Below are 24,540 nucleotides of genomic sequence, written 5' to 3'. Positions count from 1 at the left end.
TTGGTCTAACATTACAAACAAGAAGTTTTCTCAGTAACAAGGATGTGATTATGAGTTTATGACTAATGGAAGCATGAAATTGGTTGTTCGAGTAAACATTTGGGTTGAAAACTAGAGATCTCCCATGTGATGACGTGGGGTCTTTGAGATGAGCCTCATTGGTCACATTTTTAACAGAGTAAACCCAATTGGACAATCTTAAAGTGTCTTTTGCTGTAGTTTTTGATAAACAATATTTGGTGTAAAAGGATACGCGTCTTTAATCAAAAGTTATACTTCAAATCAACGCCTCTGTTCCTTCTCTCAATTGGGGGATTTTATACTTTATAGACCCCAAGTCCCAAGCCATGATGATAATCAAGAAAGCCACAATTGTTTATGATAAACAATAATGTCTTTGTAAAACTTTTACGGAGTTAAGTTTAGTCAATTAAATTGTATAGACAAATTTACCCTTCAGAACCGTTGCAAAAATCTTTTTAAAACCTTTTGTTGGCTTAGTCAGAACCTGTAATATTCAACTATTCACGACGAATAAAAAAAGATAAAGAAATAAGGCATAACAAATAACAGCTAGCATAATCACTACATGTGGTCAAGTTGGTAAGAGCCTCCAGGTGTGGAACCCCTACACCCGAGTTCGAATCCCGCCGAAGCTTATTTGAGTTAAATCCCAATATATTCTTTGTGGCTAGAGGGGAGGAAACGTTCTGACAAGATCCCCTGAGTACGGATTAGTCTCTGGGACTAGGAAGTCTTAGAGGACACCGTCGTGTGATTGACAAATAAAAAAAAATAACAGCTAGCATTGTATATATATATATATATATATATTCTTCTTCTCTCCTTCGTTGTGTTGGGTGACGATGTTCCTGTGGTATGCGGATTGGGTTTCCATGGAGGTCCATGTACGAGGTGTTGTCAAGGCCGAGCGACGGCTGTGTGGGTTGGGTTTTTCGATCCGATCTCATTGCAAGTTCGCTAGCCAAGGATGGCCGATGTGAAGCAAATTGCTCGACAGGGTCGGCGGCTCTTGATGGTGGTGCAATGGTTGGAGTTCCTGGTTGTTTTGGTTCGTCTCGGAATCCTATGTTCTGCTCGGGTTGTAGGCCTTCGGTGGCAGGGATGATTGTGGATGGTTCTAGCTCGTGGGAGGAGCCGGTCTCCTGGCGCCGGCACGGTGACAATAGATGGGATTGTTCATGCTGCTGAGGCTAGATGAAGGAAGCTGATGGGCTCCCATCTATGGGCTGGGCTGGCCTTATGGTATTTTGGGCTGGCTTAGGGCCTACTGGTCCAGAGAGAGAGTGGAATGGCAGGGCCTTTTGGGCCTTAAACTAGGCTCGTGACACTTTTCGTGTGATTCAAGCTTCGGTGGAGAAGGCATGCAAGAACTCTGAGACACTTATAGAGGAATTGCGTGCAAATGATGGTTTTGTGGGGGATGCAAGTGCTGCATCCTCGGATTGCAATGTTTGATTTCCCTATGGGTGGCAAGGTCTAGTCGCTCGGTTGTTACCTTTTATTTTATTTGCTTCTGAGTGTTTAGGTCTTGTTAGAATAAAGGTGCTTATTTGTCCTTAAAAGGTAGGTGTACCCGGGAGTGCGAGGCTCTGTCTTAGTATAGGTTCTTTGTATGTCCTAAAGGACGGCTTTTTCTGTCTGCCCTTATGGGCTGTGTCGTTTCTGGTACTGCTTGCTGAATTATAAATCTGACTGACCTCATTTGATTCAAAAAAATAAGATGGTATATATGTAAGACTCCCATTTTCATAAAATTTACTATTATAATCAATCGAAATCAAAGACTAGTAACTTAGTAGTGTGGTAGTTGAAATAAGCCCCTGAAATCATTTTTACAAGGGAACAATTAACAAAGACCAATGGGCTTAATCATATATCTATCCTTGTGGATGTTGATCATAATTAGGAGACTTCTCCTAATTGGGGGCATTGTGATCAACAATAAGATCACAAAATATGTTTGACTATCTAGTGTACCGTTTGGAGCCCGACTTTATCAAGATGGATATATTCTATGAGGATTCGTTAGTTACTTACCTCCATCCTAAGTGCTACCATTCACCAAATTTAGTCTCTCAACGGATTCTCCAAGCTACTTTTAGTTTTTTTGATGTACTGCCAATTATCATAGATGATTATCTAATTGAGAAAATTGTAGTTTAGTCTCCATAATGACAATTTGTAATTATTTTCTTCTAAAGAACAAAAAGAATGAAAGGAATACCAACATGCTAAAAGAAAATAGCAAAAAGAAAAATAAATAAAGAGAGACATGTTGTGTAGACCTTGAGTTTTTTTTTCTTTTATTTATTATCTCATTCTCGTTTGTTTAAATTTAAATTTGATTGACCATAATTTCTCTCGAGAATTTTTCAAAATGTTACATTAATATTCTCTAAATTCATGAAATACTTGGTATTAATTTCTTTAGATTTGCCATTCGAATTTTGAATTATCAATTCACTAATACTTAAATTAACTTCATACTTCCTTAAGAATTCTCTAAACTTGTGTGCATATGTATATTAACGTAATGTTCTTCGTTTGTATATTTTGCATTACATGAATGATCACATTGTCGAATCTAATTTTACTATTTTTTAACACGTCACTTCTTTATAGTAGAAAATTATCACTTTTACGCAGGTAAAAAGTATAATTGTTATGTTGTTATCTATTTACACGAAGCATAGTCATCTAAGGATAGTTGATAATGTTTAACGGTAAACCAGGAGTAATTGCTGAAGATTATATTGTTTTGGTCAGATTGTTGGAGATTATTTACCAAAACAATGAGACAGACAAATTGTTGAAGATGTTTCCTTTATTGCTCATCCCCCAGAAAATATAGGAGGTACGAAGAATAGTGCATTTATTTTTACCAGAAAGAAAATGTAACAATTTTATGCATTGACAAAGCAATCAAGGTTGTGAATCCCATATAAATCAAAATTAAAAATATGTTAAAAAGCCTGGCCCTAGAGTATTTTGGACCTCCACACCTCCAAATTGTCTGTCAGTTGCAAAATGTACAGTGACAGACTATTTTTCTCTTTCTGGAAATGAAATATAAGATTTCAAGCAGAGAATCTCTTCAAGAAATGAGGGTAGTTTGGTAAGCAAACCCTCTCAGGGCAAAGCTAGATTTGCAGCTTCGCTCCTGTGTCCCTGTGATGGTGTGTTGAGTTGACTCTCTCTCTCTCTCTCTCCTGTCTTTCTTTTTCATGTTTCCCACTTTGCTTTTGTAGCTTAATCAATATTTTTTGTTAACCAGCTATAAATGCCCCCATCTCTGTTCACCTTACATTTGCTTTTACTTTACTGTTTCTCTCTCTCTCTCTCTCTCTCTGGTTTCCTCCATTGCAAACCAAGCTTCTTCCTTTCCAGCTTGCTAAGGCCCCTCAAGGATTCACAGAGAGAAAACACCCACCAACCATTTAACCCACCAGCCCACCTTTTCTTTTGAGCCCCTCTTAAAATCCACCCAAACATTTTACATATATAAATTCTCTCTCACTCTCCCTCTATCGACTTCTTCCCCCCTACATTTCCCCTTGAAAGATTAGATTTTTGTCTGGCCTCACCTTCCCCCTTTTTCATTTTTTTTCCTTCTTCTTATGATTGTCTGAATTCCCTTTGGCCCACTTGAGGCCACAACCCTGCTCTACTTGCAAACTACTCTCTGCAATCTTGGCTTTTTGGACATCTGGGTTCTGGTGGGTTTTGTTATTTCAGGTCTACATTGGCCTATCTATGCTTGTTGAGTCTCTCTTGGCTAAAAAGGAAGCCCCTTTTTCGCTTCTCTGGGTGCTCAAGGAAGAAGATCAAGGGGGTTAGCATAGATCGCTGCAAAGGTAAATTCTTTCTTCTTTGAATCACTTTTTAGATAGACTCACTCACATTTCTCTTTATGGGTCTCTTACTTGGATCATAAGTGATGCTCTTTCATGTTTTTGCTTTCACTGTTCTGATAAATTTTTGATTTTTAATTTGTGTCTTGGGTGTTTCATGGACTTGAGCTTGCTTTATACTTGGAACCTGGATTTTAAAGCGGTTCTTTCAGTGTGCTAATGGGGTTTTGCTTCATTTGTTTAGAGTATCCCAGAAGAATTACTGGGTTTCCTTCCTCTTGTATTCACTGTTATCCTGTGAAACTATTAATGCCAATGTAATCAAACTGCTTAGTGTTTCTGCCAGATTCTCCTTTGTTGGTAGCTTTAGTTTTTCTTTTGCAGTATGACTAATATTTGAAACTGAAGCCAAGAATCTAGCCTACAATTTGATATCTTCAAACTGAGTTTAACAGGATTTGTTTATAATTGTGAAATTTCAATGTTACATAAGGAAAAGGAGGCAATCAGTAAGCCACAGAAAAACTAACTAGTATTCCCAATGTCTAGCTTATTTTGCCTGCAGGGTTTTCCAGCAAAACACATCTAAGAAATTAATATTCAATCTTTGATCATTCTCAAGTGCTTTGAGTAACTGCATTTGTTTCCCCTATTCAGGTTGGAATGTCTTAAGTTTTTTCTGGCATTGAAAGTAAGAGCACCCAAGCCGAGTTTGAGATTTAGTATCAGCAATGTCGTCTGAGAGTTCTTTGAACGTGCAATTATCAAAGAAGATATTGGGTATAAAACTATGGGTTTTGATCTGTATAAGTGTTGGTGCATTTATTATTCTGATCCTATGTTTCTTATCTATCTGGGTGACATTTCGGAGGAAATCTAGAAAATCTGTAGACAAGTTTTCAGTCAACCAAATACCAAATGTCTCTAAAGATATCAGGATTGATAGGGTGGGGACTCAGAGTACACATGATCACCCTGATAATTTATTTCTTACAGTACATGATAAAGCAACTGATAAGAATTCAGAGAACATGTTAGCTCATTTGGGAATGAGCAAATCAAGTGACCCTGATAACATGAGTCAGTGCAGTTCAGCTTATCACCATGAGAGGGCATTTAGTTCACAGTCAGGGGACGAAGGAAGCTCCGGGACAGTGCGAAAGCAGTCGTCATTGTCACATGGAGGAGTTGTAACAGCCTCTCCTTTAATTGGTTTGCCAGAATTTTCTCATCTTGGTTGGGGCCACTGGTTTACTCTTAGGGATCTGCAATTTGCTACGAATCGATTTTCTGCTGAAAATGTACTTGGTGAGGGTGGATATGGGGTTGTTTACAGGGGCAGACTGATAAATGGAACTGAGGTGGCAGTGAAAAAGCTTCTAAATAATATGTAAGGATAGAAATCAGATGCATAATGGTTTACTTAAATCGACACATGTGGAAAAGCTTTATAATTGCTTTTTTGATTTGGTATATAGGGGGCAGGCGGAGAAAGAATTTAGGGTTGAAGTGGAGGCCATAGGCCACGTTCGGCATAAGAATCTTGTGCGGCTGCTTGGTTATTGCATTGAAGGGGTTCACAGGTTGGTGTGAACTTTTTATTTTAGCATGAAATCATTTAACCTTGTATGCTAGGACAGTATTTCATGCTAGTACAGATTATTTGTAATGTTCCCCATATCTGTCTTCCTAGAGTGCTTGGCATTTGGTTCTTAGGTTCATTCTTTATTGTACTTACCAAGTTGTTTCCTCTGCATAGGATGCTGGTGTATGAATATGTGAATAATGGAAACCTAGAACAATGGCTGCATGGGGCCATGCGCCAACAGCAGGGCACCCTTACTTGGGAGGCCCGCATGAAGGTGATTCTTGGTACTGCCAGAGCGTAAGTAATCTTTGAACTGAAAAGATTTTATTTGGCAGTTTTGTGCTTTAACTTTTGGATCTCAGTGATTCATATAATAGATCCAAATCCCGGTCGTTTGGATCCTACTAGGGCACAACATCATTCATAGTATTTTCACTTGTGAGATAATTCTAGATAATTTCTTTCTTGAAGCATGCTTAGACTGTGACCAATCTTTTTTCCATTGCTTAATTTCAATAATTTGACAAGATTTTTTTCAACTGCTGAGAATATGGTCCATCTTCTAGTTCCATTGAGACTTTAGTTAACGGTGAGACTCAATTTCAAACCAATTTGAGTGATTGAAAATCATGTGCATATTGACTTGCAGACTGCTTAGACTGTGACCAATCTTTTTTCGTGTTGCTTAATTTCAATAATTTGACAAGATTTTTTCAACTGCTGAGAATATGGTCCATCTTATGGTTCCATTGAGACTTTAGTTAACTGTGAGACTCGATTTCAAACCAATTTGAATGATTGAAAATCATGTGCATATTGACTTGCAGGCTTTCTTATCTACACGAAGCTATAGAACCAAAAGTTATTCACAGAGATATAAAATCAAGCAACATTCTGATTGATGATGAGTTCAATTCCAAGGTTTCTGATTTTGGATTGGCCAAACTCTTGGATTCAGGAGAAAGTCACATCACCACTAGAGTAATGGGAACATTTGGGTATGTAAACGTTTTGATACCAAGTCATGATAACTTATCTGCAAAATATTGATAACTTATCTGCAAAATATATTTCTTGATACGAGCATAAAAACTGGTCTGTTATGCAGTTATGTGGCACCAGAATATGCTAATACTGGCTTGTTAAATGAGAAGAGCGACATCTACAGCTTTGGTGTCCTCCTGCTTGAAGCAGTTACTGGCAGGGACCCCGTGGACTATGGTCGGCCTGCTAATGAGGTACAAAGTTCTTAGAGGCACTGTCACTATTTCTGAAATTGTCTTCGCATCCTCATGATGCAGGGTGAGTACTGGTTATCATGAGTTTTGCTAGTATGTACAGGAGATTAAGAAGGCTTTTATAATACTTATGGCAGGTGAATCTTGTTGAGTGGCTAAAAATGATGGTAGGTGCAAGAAGAGCAGAGGAGGTTGTGGATCCAAACCTTGAAGTAAAACCCAGTACACGTTCTTTAAAACGTGCCCTTTTGGTTGCACTTAGGTGTGTTGATCATGATGCAGAGAACAGACCTAAAATGAGCCAGGTTGTACGTATGCTTGAAGCTGATGAATACCCATCTCGTGAGGTACCAAACATCATCTTCCTTGGAAATAAATTTTTGTTAGCTTTATTTTATTCTATCTGTTTACATGAGACTACTGTCTTATATTTGGAGTAGGTGCAATCACCTTTTGGAATTTGTGTTTGATTATCGGTTGTGGCAGAGAATATGACCTTAGATAGGGTGAACTAGGATTGATTTTTCTGTTCCTGATTAGTTGGGAATAGTATATACTTTGGTTGTACCATTGGTATTCTTATATGCTTCCATTTGCTCTGGATTTGTTAGTTGAGTACGATGTTTAGATTGTATAAAACTAGTGAATATGTTACCCAATTGGATAATTCAACACATGCTGCCAAATGGAGGATTCAAGTATCAGTTTTTTGTTTTTTTTTTGGTCTCATGATTGTGGAATGCAAGGCGTTCATTTGGTGGTTTGTCAACCTGTTTATATTCAAGAAATACCAGTGCAGTACTGTAGTATCACCATGTACAAGCCGGTTATCTACTCTAAGCCTTGTAGCAATCCTTCGCTTGCAAGGTTTTATTCATCTAGACTGAAAATACAGTTTTTCCTAGCTTTGTTTTGTTATTACCTTGTATACCTCCGAATTTTTTCCGTAGATTTAGTGATCAACTTGTCCTGATTGCATGCCGAAATCCTCATTATTATGTTGTGAAGAAGTTATAGGCTCACACTGGCAGTTTGGTCATCAAAATTTGGATGGTATTATGAATCTTATTTTGCTACCTTGGTATAATTCAGGATCGAAGGAACAGAAAGACTCGGACAACCAGCATGGAAATTGAATCTTTGAAGGAAAATTCTGTCTCAGGTGACACAGAAAACAAGCCAGAGGATCTGGAAAGCCAAGTAGCCGAGACAACTCATGCATAGGACTGACAAACACATAATCTTCTTCACCTGCCTGAGTTAGAGCTTTCAGTAACCCTTCAATACTACATATACATCTCAAAGTGTCTTTTCAAAAGAATTTATAAATTTAAGAGAAAATTTGGATTGGAGATAGCCTGCTTTGATCATGAAGCATTCAACCCTGATTCTTCGAGAATGAAGGGAGGTACTCCCTAGTCCCAACTCCATTAGCAGGGAAGAGGGAGAGAGAGAGAGAGAGAGGCCCTTGTTGTACAGACGGTTCTTGGGGGATCAGTGAGCTGTCCATCTCATATATGATTGTAATTTTCTCTTTTCCTCCCTCAAATTTTTACTATATTATTGTTCTTCATATGATGAATGGCTCCTATTACTTTATTTGTGTAGTTTCATTAATCTTATTATTATTTATCTTTTTCTATCGGCAAACAATCCATTGAATTAATGATGAAGATGATTCCCCTCTCCCTTTTTACTGTTATATGTCTTGCTCTTTTATCACGGTACAATGATGGTTGCTCCGTGCTCCGTGTCCTTGCTTTTTTCTTTTCGCTCTCTTTACGTGGACACAGTCGGTTTAAAGTTTTAAACCATAACGCGTTGTCCGCCAGGCTCTGGTTTTCATGATGAACTATGATAATGTTGGTAAATATGTATCTTGTAGTTTAACACAGTATTAATCCTTGAAAGCAATCAGAAAAGGCTACTTTAACTGAATGGCAAACTGAAAAGCAACCAGTATCTGTAGGACCTTTATTCAGAGATGGAAGAAGAAGTAGCCATTAATTATATATGCTGCTGGGTCAGATTCAGCATGAGAAAAAGGTTATGATGATGGAGTGGAATGGGGCAAAGCTGCCCGCTATATTTGAATTTGGGGTTGTCCAGCTTTTGACTTTTTGGTCGTAGACATTTTAACGGTCATTTTTTTGATATCTTTTAGCAAAGAACAATTTTGTGGTTGGAAATTTGGATGGCAACAATTTTTGGACGGCATCAAATATTTAGGGAATAGAGCTCTTCAGTTCTGCACCCTACTCTAAAAACTCTTTATTGTTTTTTTTTTTAATTATTTTTAATTATTATATATATATTAGTTTATATATTAGTGGTAAAATAGAAAAGACTAGTAAAGAAACGTCAAATAGATGGTGGATGAGCTTCATAGAGTCAAGACTCAAGACTAGTAAAGGTTTGCAATTTCGGTTTTGGTGGAAATAATGCGCTCTTTATCATCATTGTGAAGATAAGGGGGGATAGTGGTTTTGTCGACCACTTAAGAAACTGACAAAATAAAAACTTATTAAATATCAAAAATTTACAACCAGATATAAGTATATTAAATAGTTAAGATCGACTATCCAAACCATACTTGATTGAAGGAACCAAAAATACATTTTTAGGCACTAAAGTTAGTTAAGCTTTAGGCAAAACTCATATGACTTTTCAACTCACTGCACGAGACAAGGTGGAAGTGTTAAAGGCCACTTCTGGTCTTTGGCTTTTCAAATTTCAAAGGAGTCTAAACCTTAAAACGTTATCGTTTCACGGATCTCTATCTCACTAGTACTAACATCAACTTACATCCAACACAACTTACTCTTCGGTACCATCTTCAATACCAGCTTCAATACACTCCATCTATGCGTACCTTCGTTACCGCTCACTCCAAATGTACCTTAGGTACCACCTATGCTCTCGGCACCATGATCACTCCAAATGTAGGAGTTGGTAGGCAAAACGAGGAGGAGTTGGTCCAAGAACATTCCCAATGCCTCGATTTCACAACCAAGCCAGGCTAGGGGAGTTTATGATCCGGATTATGCAGAATACGGGGTGAGTGAAAATGATGCAAGATGGTTATTGGTAACCATATGAATCAACATGAAAACTTACCTCAGCAATGCATCAACCCTTGTATCATGTTGCATTGCCCCGATCTCGCCCTCGGCACCAAGGGGTGGCAGCAACAGGCGTCAACAACAGACATTCCATTGATTCTAAGTTTTGGAGCTGAAAAAGCTCGTCGATCCAAATGAATCATTCTTCTGGTCTCTATTCGCTCCAGCCCCAAAACTGACCCACAGCACAGCCCCTGGATGGAATAGTTAGCAAGGGAAACCCTAAACTACTCCGCCAAGCCTATAAGGGATTTTGATGCTCAACCAATTCCCACTAGATATAGTATTACCTACGAGTTACACAAACTTATTAATGCTTTCACTATCCTTGTGTATTATTTGTTTGATTCATGAAAGGTATTTTGGTTCAGTGTCCTCCCTCTATTAACGCACACCAGAGAGAGATTGTACGTTGTTAGCAAATATAAACATCTTGTGGGCAGACTATGCCCGACTCACTTCTTTTTAAATCCCTAATACATACAGAAACAAAGTAGGGGAGAAATGAATTAAGCAGAAACAAAACGACTTAAGAATCCACACACCACAAAATAGAGAAGAAAGCTTACGTTTTGGGTCGATCTCCTAATCAAGATCCTGCTCCGGATTATGAAATCTTGAGTCCCGAGCAACCATATATAATTATATATGTTGCGACATATATACATATAACTACTGCTAGGTAGGCATGTGTACGTACTAATTATGACGTGTATGAATTTTCAAGATTTACCTCGAGTCTCAAAATCTCATAGCTCTCCACATGCATATCAAATTGCAGCAGAGAAAGTGCGCTGAGGCACTAGCTAGTAAATTGTTATCGAAGACAATGCATGTGAACTGGGTTACTCTGGAAGGTAGCTGGCGTGCCGACGCCATACAATTTCTCGAACAAAAATCTACTTGTGGTAGCCATACCGGGAACGGGAAATACACGCACACACTTACAACACCCTTTATCGATCTTTGGATTTATTATTACAAGCCCAAGGCCAGTCTCCAAGCAAAGCTCATTCCTTGTCCAACCCAAAAAGTCTATAAAAACCAAACACTTGCAAAGACTATAGAAAATCTCCACATGTACATGTAAAGAGAAGAGGGGGCTTCAAAGACTCAACTACTATTATGTATACAAAAAGATGAGAAAAACACCTTGAAATCAAAACTCCTAGAAATGATAGCTTCACGTCCTTAGCACTCCAATCAGCCCATCTCCAGATCTCCTTGATAAGATTCCGATGTTGGCTATACATATCAACAAGTAGCTCTAGGGTTGCCATATGCAATACTCCTCCAAAAGAGCTGCCTTCGCTCACTGTAAGAGTGAAGCTTAGGAGTGTGTCTTTTAGATCAATATGCATGTACAGATGTACTGCATGAACTTGTAGTAGTCAGGTAGTCAGGAGTAGTACTAGTACGCAATACTGAATGCCATTCTTGAGCCTTGCATACTGGCATACTGGCCCTAATTCTTTGTCCACATATATATATATATATATATATATATATATATGAAATTCTAAGTACGTACTAGTTCTAATATTAATTAATTACAGCGCAAGAGAGTACTGAAGCCATACTTAAGTGCATATAATTCTACTATTCATGGCTTCTCCTTGTGACTAAATGAGGAAGCTAAATTTTGCAACATATTATAGTCATGAGGAACATGTAGCTGCTGCTGCTGCTGTTGATTCTGGTGAAGAGTATTCATGAGATTTGAGTATAACATGGAACTTGCTGGATCATGATGATGATGATGAGCTTGCAGTTGAAGTTGGTTGTTATTGACTGGAGTAAGCAGTTGAGTTAACAATAATTCGTGTGGAAATCTCGGGGATTCGTTGTTACTAGTCCCGAATCCTCCCGATGCAGCTGATGCCAAAAAGGAAGGTGACAACATGCCAACAGCATTGATACTGCCTCGAAGTGTGGCTGGACATTGATGGTTGTGCTGCCCTTCATATGTTGTGATCACAATCGTTGGATCTTGGAACGATCTCTCCACACGTTTCTTTACAAGGCACTTCTGAGTAGTGCATCTATAATAACTTCTGAGATTTAGGAAGTAAAAAGTTCAATGCATGAGATCACCAATAATCCTTTTCATGAAGTTACTATAAGTTAATTAGTTTTATTCATTTTATCACAAAATTGAGATAGAAAAGAAACATATATTTATCTGCAATGAAGACCAAAAGCTATAGTTGGAGTTCATAAACGTGTGTAGTATAGCTACTTGGTTGGGAATTATTTGAAAGGCTAGGTAACATTATAAATTGATCGATAATTGACTTCAATTACTATGATTGAAAAATTAGACAATGGATATTGACAAATTTGAGACTAATTATTTCTTTGTAATTAAGGATATAGTTAACGAAAGAAAATTAAACCAAAAGAAATTTATTAACCTAGGATAAGGGCTATTCTTGACTGCCTTCTGTCCGTACTTTCTCCATCTGTATCCATCTTCAAGGTGATCAATTTCGCTCTTGGTCAAGAAGGCAAACCGCGGTTCCCTTTGCCGTTTCTCTTTCTTTTTTGCCTTGTTCCTGATAAATTATATCACCATAAACAACAATCTATTCTTCAGTCAATAAGCAACAAAACCCCAAAAACTATTTACTAATTTTTTTTTTTTTTTGCAGTCAGCAATCTAATTAAGAAAACTAAAGACATTATGCACTACATCTTCAAATTTGTTTATATATCTGTACCAATTTGAAATGACTGTATACGTTAGGGTTCTATTACATAGCAAATAAGAGGAAGATAGCCCAGATCTCTATGACTCATGAGAAGTAACCAAAAGTCATCTACATGAATGATATGCAAGTTGAAAACACAAGGGCAAAATGCATTAATTAAAGAGTTCATTTTCTTAGACGTTATTATATATGTAAGACTTTGAAAGTCTACCTTAGCTAGATCGAGACAAAACATATTTCAAGCTAGCCCTATTGATTATTCCATATACCAAGAGAGGAAAGGAGAGGTTCCTTAAATTTAGCTCAATATTTCATCTTTACCATGAATCTACCTACAAAGAAGTGAAGAACCAAAAGAAAACCTACACTTTCTTTGACTTGTCTTCATGATCTCCAGGAGCTTCTTCAGACTGTACTACCTTTGGATGCTTATCTTTCTTGCTGATCTTATCTGAATCTTGATCATTTCCATGCTCATGATTAGCCGCACCAGCTTCATTAGATGAACAAGATAACGATGAATTTGGTGTGGATGGGTTTTGATCTCCTACACCAGCAGCTACAGCCTTGGTATTCGAATTATCGTCCTGATCTAACAGCGGCGGAGAAATGACTTCAGATGATGAACATGAAATGTCAAAGGCTTTTGAGAGGGTGGTGTAGTCCACTGACCCATTTAAGCAGTCGGCGAAGCTCATCAAATATGAAGGATCGGATTCAAAACCATGTAGGTTTTGAGTTTGGGGGTCTGCTGGTGTTTGGGGAATATTGTATATGGAAGAATTAGAGCCATAATTGAAGAATGGAAAGCTTGACCTGTCGATTTCGTGGGGGTTGTAATCGAAAGGGTCATACTGCAGGTAAGGGCTTTTCTTTTCTTTTGACATTGAAGATGATACAGAGGAAGAAGAGAAAGAATAAAGGAGCAGGAAGAGGACTTTGAGAGAGATGGGGTTAAGATTCTTGCTTTGTTCTTTGAGAGAAAATGAGCTTTAGGTTAGATTTTTATCTTTCCTTTTTCTAATAGAGGAGAGAGAGAAGAGAGAGACTGATAGATAGGATGGGACGACAGTAGCTTTGGCTGTTTAGCACACACTTTTACCTTTTGCTACTTGTGTTCAAAGACTCTTTTATGTGGGTAAATTCACTTGGCGGCAGTCCAAACCCAATCTCATCCTCAACCTAATTTTTGCTTTTCTTAAATGGACTCCACAGTTTACACATTTGGATATGACTTTCCTTCAAACTAATAACTGGATGCAATTTTCGGTCTCTAATTGTTTTATTATTAATTCGATAGCAACAAGGCAAAAAAATCGACGTAAGAATAGTACTTGGTCTAAAGATACACTAAAAACTAACGAGTGTTTAGATTCACTAAATCAAATACACATCTCATAGACATAATTGTAAATTAAGGTGAGCGAATCAGTGCTAGTAAAACCATTGTAGACGTATTTAGAAGGGTCTTGAACTGATGGTAATTCAATATTTAGAAATTTTAAAGCATGATAAAGCTAGGGTGATCTAGAAATTAGTTTTGTCTAATGTAAGTACTTTACAATTTATGCGTTATCACTTATTAATCTTTCCGATCAATTATGAAATGATACTGTAAGATATATTTAATTGAATACATTATGAAGAAACTATAGGTTTTGATCGAATGGCTCTGATCCAAATAGATTTAGACTCAATTATATTTCAACATGCATTCTTAGAATTCCACTACACTCATCTATAATGTAGTTGTCTCTAAATGTTTAACTTTTAATTGTTCTTCTATTGGTAATATATTTAGTAACCAATGAAAAATCTCAGATAGAATACAGAATCATGATATGTAAAGGTTTCACAGTGGGGAACGAGAAAACCCTAGCGGCAAGGGAGTCCCTCTCAAAGCTTTTCTCACTCGTCCGGCGACACGTTCTACGGACGTTGTTGCCAGATGGGTAGCCTTGTCGCCGTTTATCGGCAAATAGTGGCATCTGGTCCTTGGTCAACAGGTTTTAGGGTTCGAACAATGAGATGCAGGGCTTTTGGCCGATAGAGATTTGGTAGGAGGATCGAAAGGTGCGCACCTGGTCGGAGTTGGACGGAGGAGCCGTATGGGGACGTCGTGGAGGGGGAGGCTGGACTGATCTGGCTTGGAGGGTCACCTGGTGGTTGGCGGAACGGGGTTGCCTTGATCTTCGGAGGCTTTGCTGGGCGGAATCCTATCGGATGGGATCTGACCTTCGATCTAGTCTAGTCTGGTGGCTGGTCTGGGACGGGAAACCCCAGATCGGGGGTGATGGCTGGTTCGTTCCCGATCTGGCTTTGGGGGAGTGGTGGTGGTGAAGTGTGCGGAGAGCGGTGGTGTGTTTGTTCGTGGCTCCGATTGTGGTGGCAGTGGTCCGGTGGGAGAGGTGGTGCGACGGCGATGGTTTCCTGCTTGCTTGGATGGACCTCGGGCCAGTGTGATTTTGGGCTCAGACTCTGCTGTAGTGGGCCTGCTATGGGCTGAAGATGGGGTTGGGTCTCAAGTGTTGGCCCTGGCCTTAGGCTTTAATTTCTTTTATGTGTTTACTTATTTATGTTGTTTAACTTTATTGCGCATTATGCGAGCTTTTAGTCCCTCCTAATTTGGGTTAGGGATTATGGTTTAGGGTTTTGGTTTGTGGTATTAGTAGGTATTCTAGTTGTGTTAGGTTTTAGTTATTGGGTCAGGCGCACTATAAGTTGTGGCAGAGACAATCTTCTCTTTGGCCATCTAGAGGGTCGTTCCTGTTCTGGAGTTGGGTCAGCAGCGATGGCGAAATGTCTAGCCGTGGCATAGACAATCATCCTTGGCCTTCTAGTGGGTCGTTCCTTACTAGTTTTGGGTCGGAGGCGATGGCGATTTGGAGCATCAGTGGATTGATGGTGTTGACATTAGGGTGGTGACGGTGTTGGGTTTACTTTAGTCCCATGTTCGACGGTCCAGCATTTCACTTTGGTCAGGTTCAAAGTCACAACGAGTGTTGGCTTGGTCGATCAAAGGCAAGTCAGGTGGACTTTGGGTAGCGAGTTAGTGTTGACAAAGTTGAGTATTAAGGATCCACTGCTCCTGCGCATGTTGTCTTTGTCATATAGTTATTGTGCAAGTTTTTATTTTTTTTATTATTTATTTATTTTTTATTTTTTATTTTTATTTTTTTTAGTCGGAGCCCTTCTAGCTCCTTCAGTCAGTCATTACAGAGTTCCAGTGTGAAGTCTAGTGGTCATTTCTGTGTAAGAGATGTTGACCAAACTCATTGTAACTTTGTTATTGATAAAAAAAAAAGGTTTCACAGTGGGAACAGAAAATTTGGTGAGGCGGCTTTAAGGTTGGAAGAGAATCATAACGCCTTGCGATGAGACATTGCATGGGAGAGAGAGAGAGAGAGAGAGAGAGAGAGAGAGAGAGAGAGAGAGAGAGAGAGGAGAGAGGGAGGGAGAAGGTCTCCCTGGTTTTATTGAAGACAGACCAACTGTTTTTTTTTTCTTTTTTGACAAAGAAGACAGACCAACTGTTAGTGTAGGGTGGTGGGTAGTCAACAAGGCCAGCACTGTCCTACTTTGCGGTGCTCCCCAACAGCTTACACGTGTTAAGGGTTGGGCACCGTCATTTTGACCGTAGATGGCACGTGGGAGACATTCTGTTCCTTCTCCACGCCTATGTCTTGCTGACTGGGCCTTGCCGTCATCTCCGTTACGGAAACCTCCCATATTTTCTGGCTCGCTTTCTTCAAAGTCGGTCAAATGCATCAAACTGCAAAAGGTGGTCAAATACCGACTTCAGATCCTTGTCAAGTTGTCATGTTGAAAACCGATTTCTTTTTCTCTCTTTATCAATTACATTTTCTTATAAATTGATTGATGGGATTCTAAATACTGCCAATTTATTTAGAAATGGCATTCTGGCATATATGCTTGAGATATTGGTATTATGAAGCTTGAATTAATTATTCTATACAATGAAATTGTCTTATTTTTCTGAGTGATTGAGTGTCATGAATCCATGCATGCATATCAATTCTAAAATTGAAGTTCATCTCTCCTATTCTTGTCTTTCTTTTTTCTTTTTTCTTTTCAGTCAGAGAAACAAAAGAAGGGGGAATTGACTTCTATATTTTGCTAAAATTGATCCTGTAGGACAATACTGTTATATTAGCAATTTCATATTTCTATCGGTGACATTAATTTGAGATGTTTTTTTATATATATGGGTGCATTGCATGCATGATCTGCAATACAATCTAGTCTTCAAATTAAAACGACTGAACAGTACACGTTTTCCCCACTACGTTGCTGCCTTTTACACGTTTCTGTCTGTGTGTGTGTAAAATAATCATAACCAGCTAGTAGCCATTAAAATTCCGTATAGACTTCCCGATCAAATTGGTTGTGGATATTGTTGTTGATGCTGTCAATCATGTCAAAAAAAAAAGAAATAGCCAATATTGATTTGAGTACATGTTGTTTTGCCACGCGTAAGTGATCTGTACAAGAACATGTCGTGACCAATTGATATGACAGATCTTGTTGATGTAAAAATGTCACATACGAAGCATAATCGATCTCTAAGTGTCGAAGAGGTCATGATGAGAAGGATCCAAATACTATTATAAACACATCGCAAAAATTTTCATATCTAGCTTGCTGGATCTATTATTGGCTTAACAAAACTAATAGGCTCGAATCAACCAAAAAAAAAAAAAAACTAATAGACTCGAAGATGCAATATATGATAAAGAAGATCAGAGGTGAGGCAATCAATTAATTGTGATCGATCACCAGCTTCCAATAGGAAAAGGTGGGTTAATAATTGAGGATATATATGATATGATCGATCTTGATGGGAATATTTTGAGTGGTGTGGCTTTCGATAGGGGGAGCATAGTATGCAGCAATCCTAAAAGGAAATGATAATAATAAAATCCATGAAGAATGAAGCTAGTCAGAGGTAGCTTGAGATTGTTGACATTGCTGTGTCCTTCGTAAATGTTAAAAGAAGTAGACCATCTGTATCTGACTATATAGTGACAACGGCATCCGAGTTTTGGTCAATGGAGAACAGGTTATTTGTTCGGTACCTAGGCAGTACAAACAATCATGTATAAGTAGACATAAAGTATATATGAATATTGATCGAGTATAGCTAGCTATTTTTCATTTGTCAAGGAAATCTTGGTGAATTATAGTGTCATCATATCTGCATTCTTAAAAGTTTGAATGATGATACTCCCTGCATTTTAGACTTTTAGTGTCATGTAAAATAATAAATCATGGCATATGGAGTAATTAATTGATGCTGCAATTTTTCTTTGTTTCTTTGTTAGATTCCTCTGTTGAATGAGAAGTTCTAGTTGCCAAAAAAAAATATGATGCTGCAATTTAATTGATTAGACCCTACTGGTGCACTGATTTTCCGGGATTACTTGAGCTGGCCACGAATTAAGCTACCATTGTCTTGGAGTTAATTGGTGTTTAGAGTTGGTAATTGGTGTTTAGAGTTGGTCACGAGTTCAAGCTAGCTAGCTAGCTAGGGTTTTAGACTCTTTCTTACGGTATAAATACAGCACCTGCAGGCTCATTCAATTCCTTAACTCTTGCTATTGTATGTACACATCACACTTTCCATCAATACATCATGCAACTAGGGTTCACCAAACAGTCTGACATGTTTTATTGCGAAACCATGAATTTAGACCGTTATTGTCTTATCCAACAAAACTGATAATCACAACCTAATAAATTAACATGTTCAAAAACATGATGCAAATTTGTTGTATCGTCAATGCGTTGATAATGAAATGTAGGAAATTAAGAAAAACTGCATCAAGATACTGTACAACATGAACACCTTCATATTCGACTAGCTAGCGTGTTTGACTCTAGCTCAAATATGTACAAGTGGTAAGTTCACCGTTTTCGTTAATGTTAGGCAAATGATCATTTTAACTTCTAGTACTTCTTCTCACTAATTTAAATACAGATCACTAACCCTAGCTAGCTACCAAGATCAAACGTACAGCATTACTAATTATGTACTATATATATATATATATATATATATAAACTATATACAGTCTTTCTATGCTAATGACCTCCTTAGATTTTAAAATCTAAGGATTTTCTTGAATAGACTCACTTATAAATTGCATATCCACATCTTGACCATTCAGTTTTTAGGTCCCTAATGTATAGATCACTTCTGCAAATTTTCAGTCAAATTGATGATTACTAAGGTATCGAACTGGATTAAATTAATGAATGAACCGTCCACAAGGCCGGCCTTGAGGGCTGCTGCTTGAGGCAACCGCCTCAGGCCACCACTCTCAGGTGGGCCTCCGCCAGTTTTTTTTTTTTTAATCTTACATATATATGTTGTATAATTATAAATAGTTCTTTCCCCATATTAACCTATGTAGTCGTGCTAGTGCAGCGGCAACATACTTCTGCCCTTGAGCACCAAGGTTCGAAACACAATGGCCTCTGTTTTTTGTCTTTCTCAATTAGTTTCTTTGTAATAAAACGTTTTTTTGTTCATTCTTGTTCCAGTTTCTATGGAAAAAATATATTGGAATTGAATACTAATATATTTGCCCTTTGTTTTTCATTTGTTTCTTTTGTAGTTAAATATATTTTGCTCTTTTTTTATTTTTTCAACTTCTAACAGAAAAATTACTTTAGAATTAAACACCTTTTTCAAAAAAAAAAAATACTATTAATGTAGGGGTATAATTTATATATATATATAATTTGTTCGATTATATAATTTTTTTATGTGAGGCCACATTTTAATTATTCTTCTCAGGCCTCCAAAATGTCAGGACCGGCCCTAACCGTCCAACTTGATATATTATTGTTCATAATTGTAAATCACAGTTTTAAATACCTTAATGACTATCAATTGGGCTGAAATTTTGTAGAGATGATCTACTCATATATACCTAAAAACTGAACAGTTAAGATGTGGATATGCGATCGAAAAGTTTTCGAGATTCTATTCAAGAAAATCCTTAAATTTTAAAATCTAAAGAGGTCCTTACCATAGAAAAACTATGTGTATATATAAATATAACGTAATAAACAAAGGAAAATTCTACAATGTGTTAACGTATGACATGCATACAATTTCCTTAAAAGTGGTAAAATGAGTCATCAAAACAGTAATATTAGTTCTCAAAGTGGTAACATGAGTCCTTAAAGTGGTAAATTTTCTTAGTTACCACATGAGTCCTCAAAATAGTAATATTAGTCCTCAAAGTGGTAACATGAGTCCTTAAAGTAGTAAATTTTCTTAGTTTACCATATGAGTCCTGAAAATGGTAATATTAGTCCTCAAAGTGGTAACATGAGTCCTTAGAGGGGTAAAAATAGTTTATGTATGAGAAATGTTAATTAACATACCATAACTTTACCCATAAACAGAAGTTGTTTGTTACCTAACTAACTAAACTATGGGCATTGCCCACATGAGTTTACATGATAATATCGATGATGATGACATTCGTTTTGGAATTGGATTTTCTAGCTTCTAATTCTTTATTACTGCATTTTTTTATATATATGATCACTTGATTAGGTTAGATGAAATTGCAAATTCCAACTTCAAATGTGAAAGGAGTTCCAAACAGCTCTATGGATTCTTTCCTAAAGTCAGAAGCATTCTTGACTGCAAATCCAACCACTAAAGCGTTTAGACTGAAAGGGAATCTATTCAACCTTAAGCTTAATTTGCCACTAGATCTAATCTACTAATTAAATATGTACACACCTTATATCTTCTCAATTGTGTTCATGCGTGGTCTGTTCCACCAATGGATTAGATATAGAAGATGAAAGGGAAAGATGATGACAATTTTTTGTATATAGCAAACAAGTCTTGACATGAGAATCATCAAGAGATTAATTTTATTTCTCAAGTTGACTAGTCTATATGTATCTTTATATATGTGCTCAAAGGGTCAAAACTTACCTAAATAAAACACTGCCTTTTGTAGTGTTTAAACAAAAAGAGGAGTTGTTCGATTCCATAATGTTTACATGTATATAATGAATACAGTTTAGATGGAGGCAGATCGAAAGAGGCAGATTTTGACTTAGCGTTCCTGATAAATGTTAATTAATGCAGTGTTGGTTTGGAACAACATTCTAGAAGATCGGTTAATTATTTTTCTCCATATAGAGAAAGGTGAGACATTTTGTTTTAAGAGAAAAGAAAGACACGAGATGAAAAACATGCACAAAAGAGGGCAAAACATGGCCTTTTTTTTTTTTTATATTTTGAATCTGTCGTTTATATGTTTGATCAGCAGTACTAGGCTCCTTTTCCTTCTTTTGTACAAGGATGCAAATATAGAAAGAGCAATTGCTTAATCACTATAGGGTTGATCTAGAATAAGAGTTTTTTTTTTTTTTTTGTTGAAAAGAGAATAAGAGTTATGTACACAAGAAAAAGAAAAACAGTTGTTATAATGAACTGAAATGACATATAAGATGTCAATCTAAGGCCGGCCCTGAGGAGGTAGCCATCTCAGGCCACAGGTCTTCGGGGGCCTTCAAGGTTTAATTATGTATATATACATATTACAGATACGTATCATTTTCGAAGAGAATAGTCTTACAGCAGCGGCTCTATTACTTTGATTGCCTCACAACCTGGGTTCGAGCCTCAGCTCTGGTTTTTACTTTTCTTCTTCTTCTTTTCAATGAATCAATAATTTTCTCCTTTCCTTTTCTTTTGACACCTTGCGGCCCAGTCCACCTATTCCTTTACCATATATTTTTAGAAGATATTCCTTTACCTTATGAATAATTTTTATATTTCAAAAAGTTATGTATGAATAAAATTTTAATATTTTTGTCGTTTCAAGAAAAGAAAATAATACTTTTATTTAATTTATTTTAATCAGAACATTTTTTTTTTTCGATTGAGTTCAAAACACATGATTTTATATTGTCATTTGTCAGAGAAAAAAAAAATTATACATATATATATATATATATATATCTGGGAGGCCACATTTTAATTCTTCGCCTCAAGTCGTTAGAATCTCAGGACCGGCCCTGTGTCAATCATAGAGGAACTCTAGCACAGGTGCATCTATTGCCACCCTACTGATTTCTTTTCTCACCCTACATTCAATATATTTAGCCTAAACTACCAATTTGGCCCCTTAAATAAAAGATAATAAATAAATAAAAAGAACTGGACAAAGAATATTAGCATAGCGTAATCCCCCGTCGTGTAATCTATTCCTACAACATACCCCAACCTTTATCCTTTCATGTCTCTCTCTGCCTTCTCTATATGGAGATTAAGCCAAGGTGAAGGGATCAAGCTTACATATATATACAGTATACTAAATAATATAGCAATACACCAATTAATGATACACGGTGCTCTGGGAGTTTAATGAAATATTGGTACGATATTATGACTAATCAAATCAGGAGATCAGTTAATCACCACTTTGCCATTCAAGTCCTGTTGTGGTTTCTTGGTTTCTTATATGTGGAAGTTGAAACTGAGAGCACGAAGATGGAGAAAAAGAAATGAGAGAAGAGAGAAAGAAAGCAGGTTAGCAGGAAACTGATGAAGACGACGCTGCTTGTTTTCTAGAGATTGGATTCAATTTTTTTTTTCTAGAATCTTTTTACATTTTATCTGCGATTTTTTCCTGTTAACTATAATTGGGGGCAAATTTGAAAGTTTAGATCAAAATATTGATGTAGGGTTTTTATAGGGTGAAAATAGCCTCTCACCCCTTTTTTAATATTAAAATCATTCATTCATAGATTAATTCGTAAAATTCATCTTAGAATCGTCCTCTATTACTTTTTATCAAACAAAGAAATAATTTATCATAAGAATCTAATTATTATAAGAACCTGTCATCAAATCTACTATCTTTTGTCTATATTAATGGCACTCGAGCATGGGTTTACTTGTTTGTAAGGAACTTCTCAATCCGAAATGGCGTACAAAATGACAAGACTACCTAACTATATGTGTTTGATAATTGATATCACCTTTTGATTGGTGACAGCCACTAAATGTTACATATTAACACCTCCAAAGGTTAGCTGGTAGTTAGATAGCAATTTAATTAATGATCTGGTCAGTATATTCCCTAGTGTTGTGGCTAGGTATATATGAGAACTAATAAATACGTGGTATACATACCATGATGATCTACATGTAAAAAGTACACAGATTGGGTGCCTTGACCTAAATTAACAAAATTTACCAATAAAAATTTACCTTTTGAGGAGTGGGAACTGGGAAGGGATTTCTGTATCTGACAAACAATTTAGTGTGTTTGATACGTAAAACTAAACCTTAATAAAGTGATTATTACATGGTATCATATATTGGCCTTTGGAATCGAATACATACCTTCCTTAATTCTCATATACAGTATATAATTAAAGAGAGTAATTTACATTAGAAGTCAAACTTATCTGGTATATATACTTTGCAGACTAAGACCTCTGTACATATATACACCAGCAGTAGTACGTATTAGCTCCTCGTCGTCATAGATGTGACACGTGAACATGCATCGATCAGTGCGCTTCAATCTCCCTTTTGAAAACCTCTACTTAATTGGTTATAATTTTAAACATAATAAACAGAGAATGAAATAGATTCAAATCTGCTCACTATTTTTATTTTGTGGTGATATCATCACCCAATTAAAACTTGTCAGGTCATGTAGAATTAATTTAATACTTAAAATTTATTTGTTTAATAAAACATCATGATTAACTATAATTATGTTTTATAACACATGACAGTTTTATATTGAGTGGTGGTATCATTCAGATTCAAGCATCGCCACCCTAACATATTTTGCGTGATGTACATACATATCAACAGCATCAGTGAAGAACTTAATTTTTAAAGATATATCCAAAAGTGGCACTTGATATATATAACCCAGGCATGTAACCCTAACTAACAAAATCGACATGAATTTCATTGTAATAAGATCGAAAACCACAAATTTATTGACGCTCGTTGTACCATATGAGATAATGAATTAGGAGGCTGTCAAAATCACTTTTTTCAGCAACCGTTGAGTGTGATGTGATGGGGGGTTGTACGTCATGAGTGACTGATGATAATCGATCATGATGTGGAGCGAGATGAACTATTGATGGACTCGATTGGCCTACCAATCCAAAGTGAAGAGATGGATACTCGAGTGAGTCAAATCCGAAAGGAAACCAATGATAGATGGGACACCAAATATCATAACACAAAGAAAGCTTTCTTCACTACACAGGCTTCAATTAAAACTCGAGTCCGAACGATATATTACATAAGAAAGGTAATAGAAACCACAATAATTGCAGTCCAAGTACACTGACTCACTGAGGCCTTGATTCGGAGTTCAATATATTCATGCATCTATGTCGTACATATATGCCTCCACGCTTCAATATTTGATGTTAATTGGTGTAGTAGTTCTAGTTTCGTATCAGTTCAAGGTCAAGGTCGGTTTCGACAATTGAGGAAGCAATGACGATCGATGATTAAATGTGATTATGTGAAGTTAATCAAGGTGGTTATGGGTTAGAGACCGAATGCGACGTAGCTTGAAGTAATGCGAAATAATCGATGTTTATTATTTTTCATCACATAACAATTAAAAATACACAATAATTATTTATCTTGCCCCTGCAAACCAAAAAGATTGCGGGGCTTTTGAGTCTTTCTCATCGTTCCAAGTCCTCTCTCTTCCTACCTCCACAGCTCCACCTTCATGCTTGGCAACACCAGTCGCCATCTCGGACAGTGCATGCGAGAGTGAGGTTGCTATAGATAGTGTTGAGTGTGGAGGTGGACTTGTGCGTAAGAAGGGGGAACACTGAGAAAAAAGAATAAATGGCAAAACTAGACGTTTGATGGTAAAGTACATTTGTAGGAGATATGAATAAATCATCTCATATATATATATATATATATATATTTAAGAAGAGTGATTCTAG

General features: G+C 37.0%; 2 protein-coding genes across 2 annotated transcripts; one reads left to right on the top strand and one right to left on the bottom strand.

Annotated features, from left to right (window-relative positions):
• The first annotated feature begins 3,064 nt into the window (after positions 1-3,064).
• On the top strand, positions 3,065-8,343 carry LOC112189463 (probable receptor-like protein kinase At2g42960). The gene is made up of 8 exons (XM_024328805.2): positions 3,065-3,878; positions 4,533-5,265; positions 5,354-5,458; positions 5,635-5,760; positions 6,291-6,461; positions 6,572-6,701; positions 6,839-7,048; positions 7,794-8,343. The coding sequence occupies exons 2-8, from the start codon at positions 4,607-4,609 to the stop codon at positions 7,923-7,925; spliced, it is 1,533 nt and encodes a 510-aa protein (XP_024184573.1). The 5' UTR covers positions 3,065-3,878; positions 4,533-4,606; the 3' UTR covers positions 7,926-8,343.
• A 2,411-nt stretch (positions 8,344-10,754) lies between these two features.
• LOC112187880 (WRKY transcription factor 71) lies at positions 10,755-13,634 on the bottom strand. The gene is made up of 3 exons (XM_024326842.2): positions 12,901-13,634; positions 12,238-12,378; positions 10,755-11,877 (listed from the first exon to the last, which is right to left on the bottom strand). Exons 1-3 carry the CDS (start codon positions 13,419-13,421, stop codon positions 11,427-11,429), a joined length of 1,113 nt encoding a protein of 370 aa, XP_024182610.1. The 5' UTR covers positions 13,422-13,634; the 3' UTR covers positions 10,755-11,426.
• Between the last annotated feature and the right edge of the window lie 10,906 nt (positions 13,635-24,540).

This window comes from Rosa chinensis, chromosome 2 (genome assembly GCF_002994745.2).
Source record: "Rosa chinensis cultivar Old Blush chromosome 2, RchiOBHm-V2, whole genome shotgun sequence".
Lineage (NCBI taxonomy): Eukaryota > Viridiplantae > Streptophyta > Magnoliopsida > Rosales > Rosaceae > Rosa > Rosa chinensis.
Note: the sequence above shows the minus strand (reverse complement) of the source record. Positions and strands in the feature narration are given on the sequence as shown.

Excerpts from the sequence above, each read along its gene's own strand:
- LOC112189463 (XM_024328805.2), top strand. The coding sequence starts at position 4,607 with ATGTCGTCTGAGAGTTCTTTGAACGTGCAATTATCAAAGAAGATATTG. Across the intron at positions 5,761-6,290 it reads ATTCTTGGTACTGCCAGAGC|GCTTTCTTATCTACACGAAG; the intron begins GTAAGTAATCTT and ends ATTGACTTGCAG. Across the intron at positions 7,049-7,793 it reads ATGAATACCCATCTCGTGAG|GATCGAAGGAACAGAAAGAC; the intron begins GTACCAAACATC and ends GGTATAATTCAG.
- LOC112187880 (XM_024326842.2), bottom strand. The coding sequence starts at position 13,421 with ATGTCAAAAGAAAAGAAAAGCCCTTACCTGCAGTATGACCCTTTCGAT. Across the intron at positions 12,379-12,900 it reads GAAGACAAGTCAAAGAAAGT|GAACAAGGCAAAAAAGAAAG; the intron begins GTAGGTTTTCTT and ends ATAATTTATCAG. Across the intron at positions 11,878-12,237 it reads AAGAATAGCCCTTATCCTAG|AAGTTATTATAGATGCACTA; the intron begins GTTAATAAATTT and ends CCTAAATCTCAG.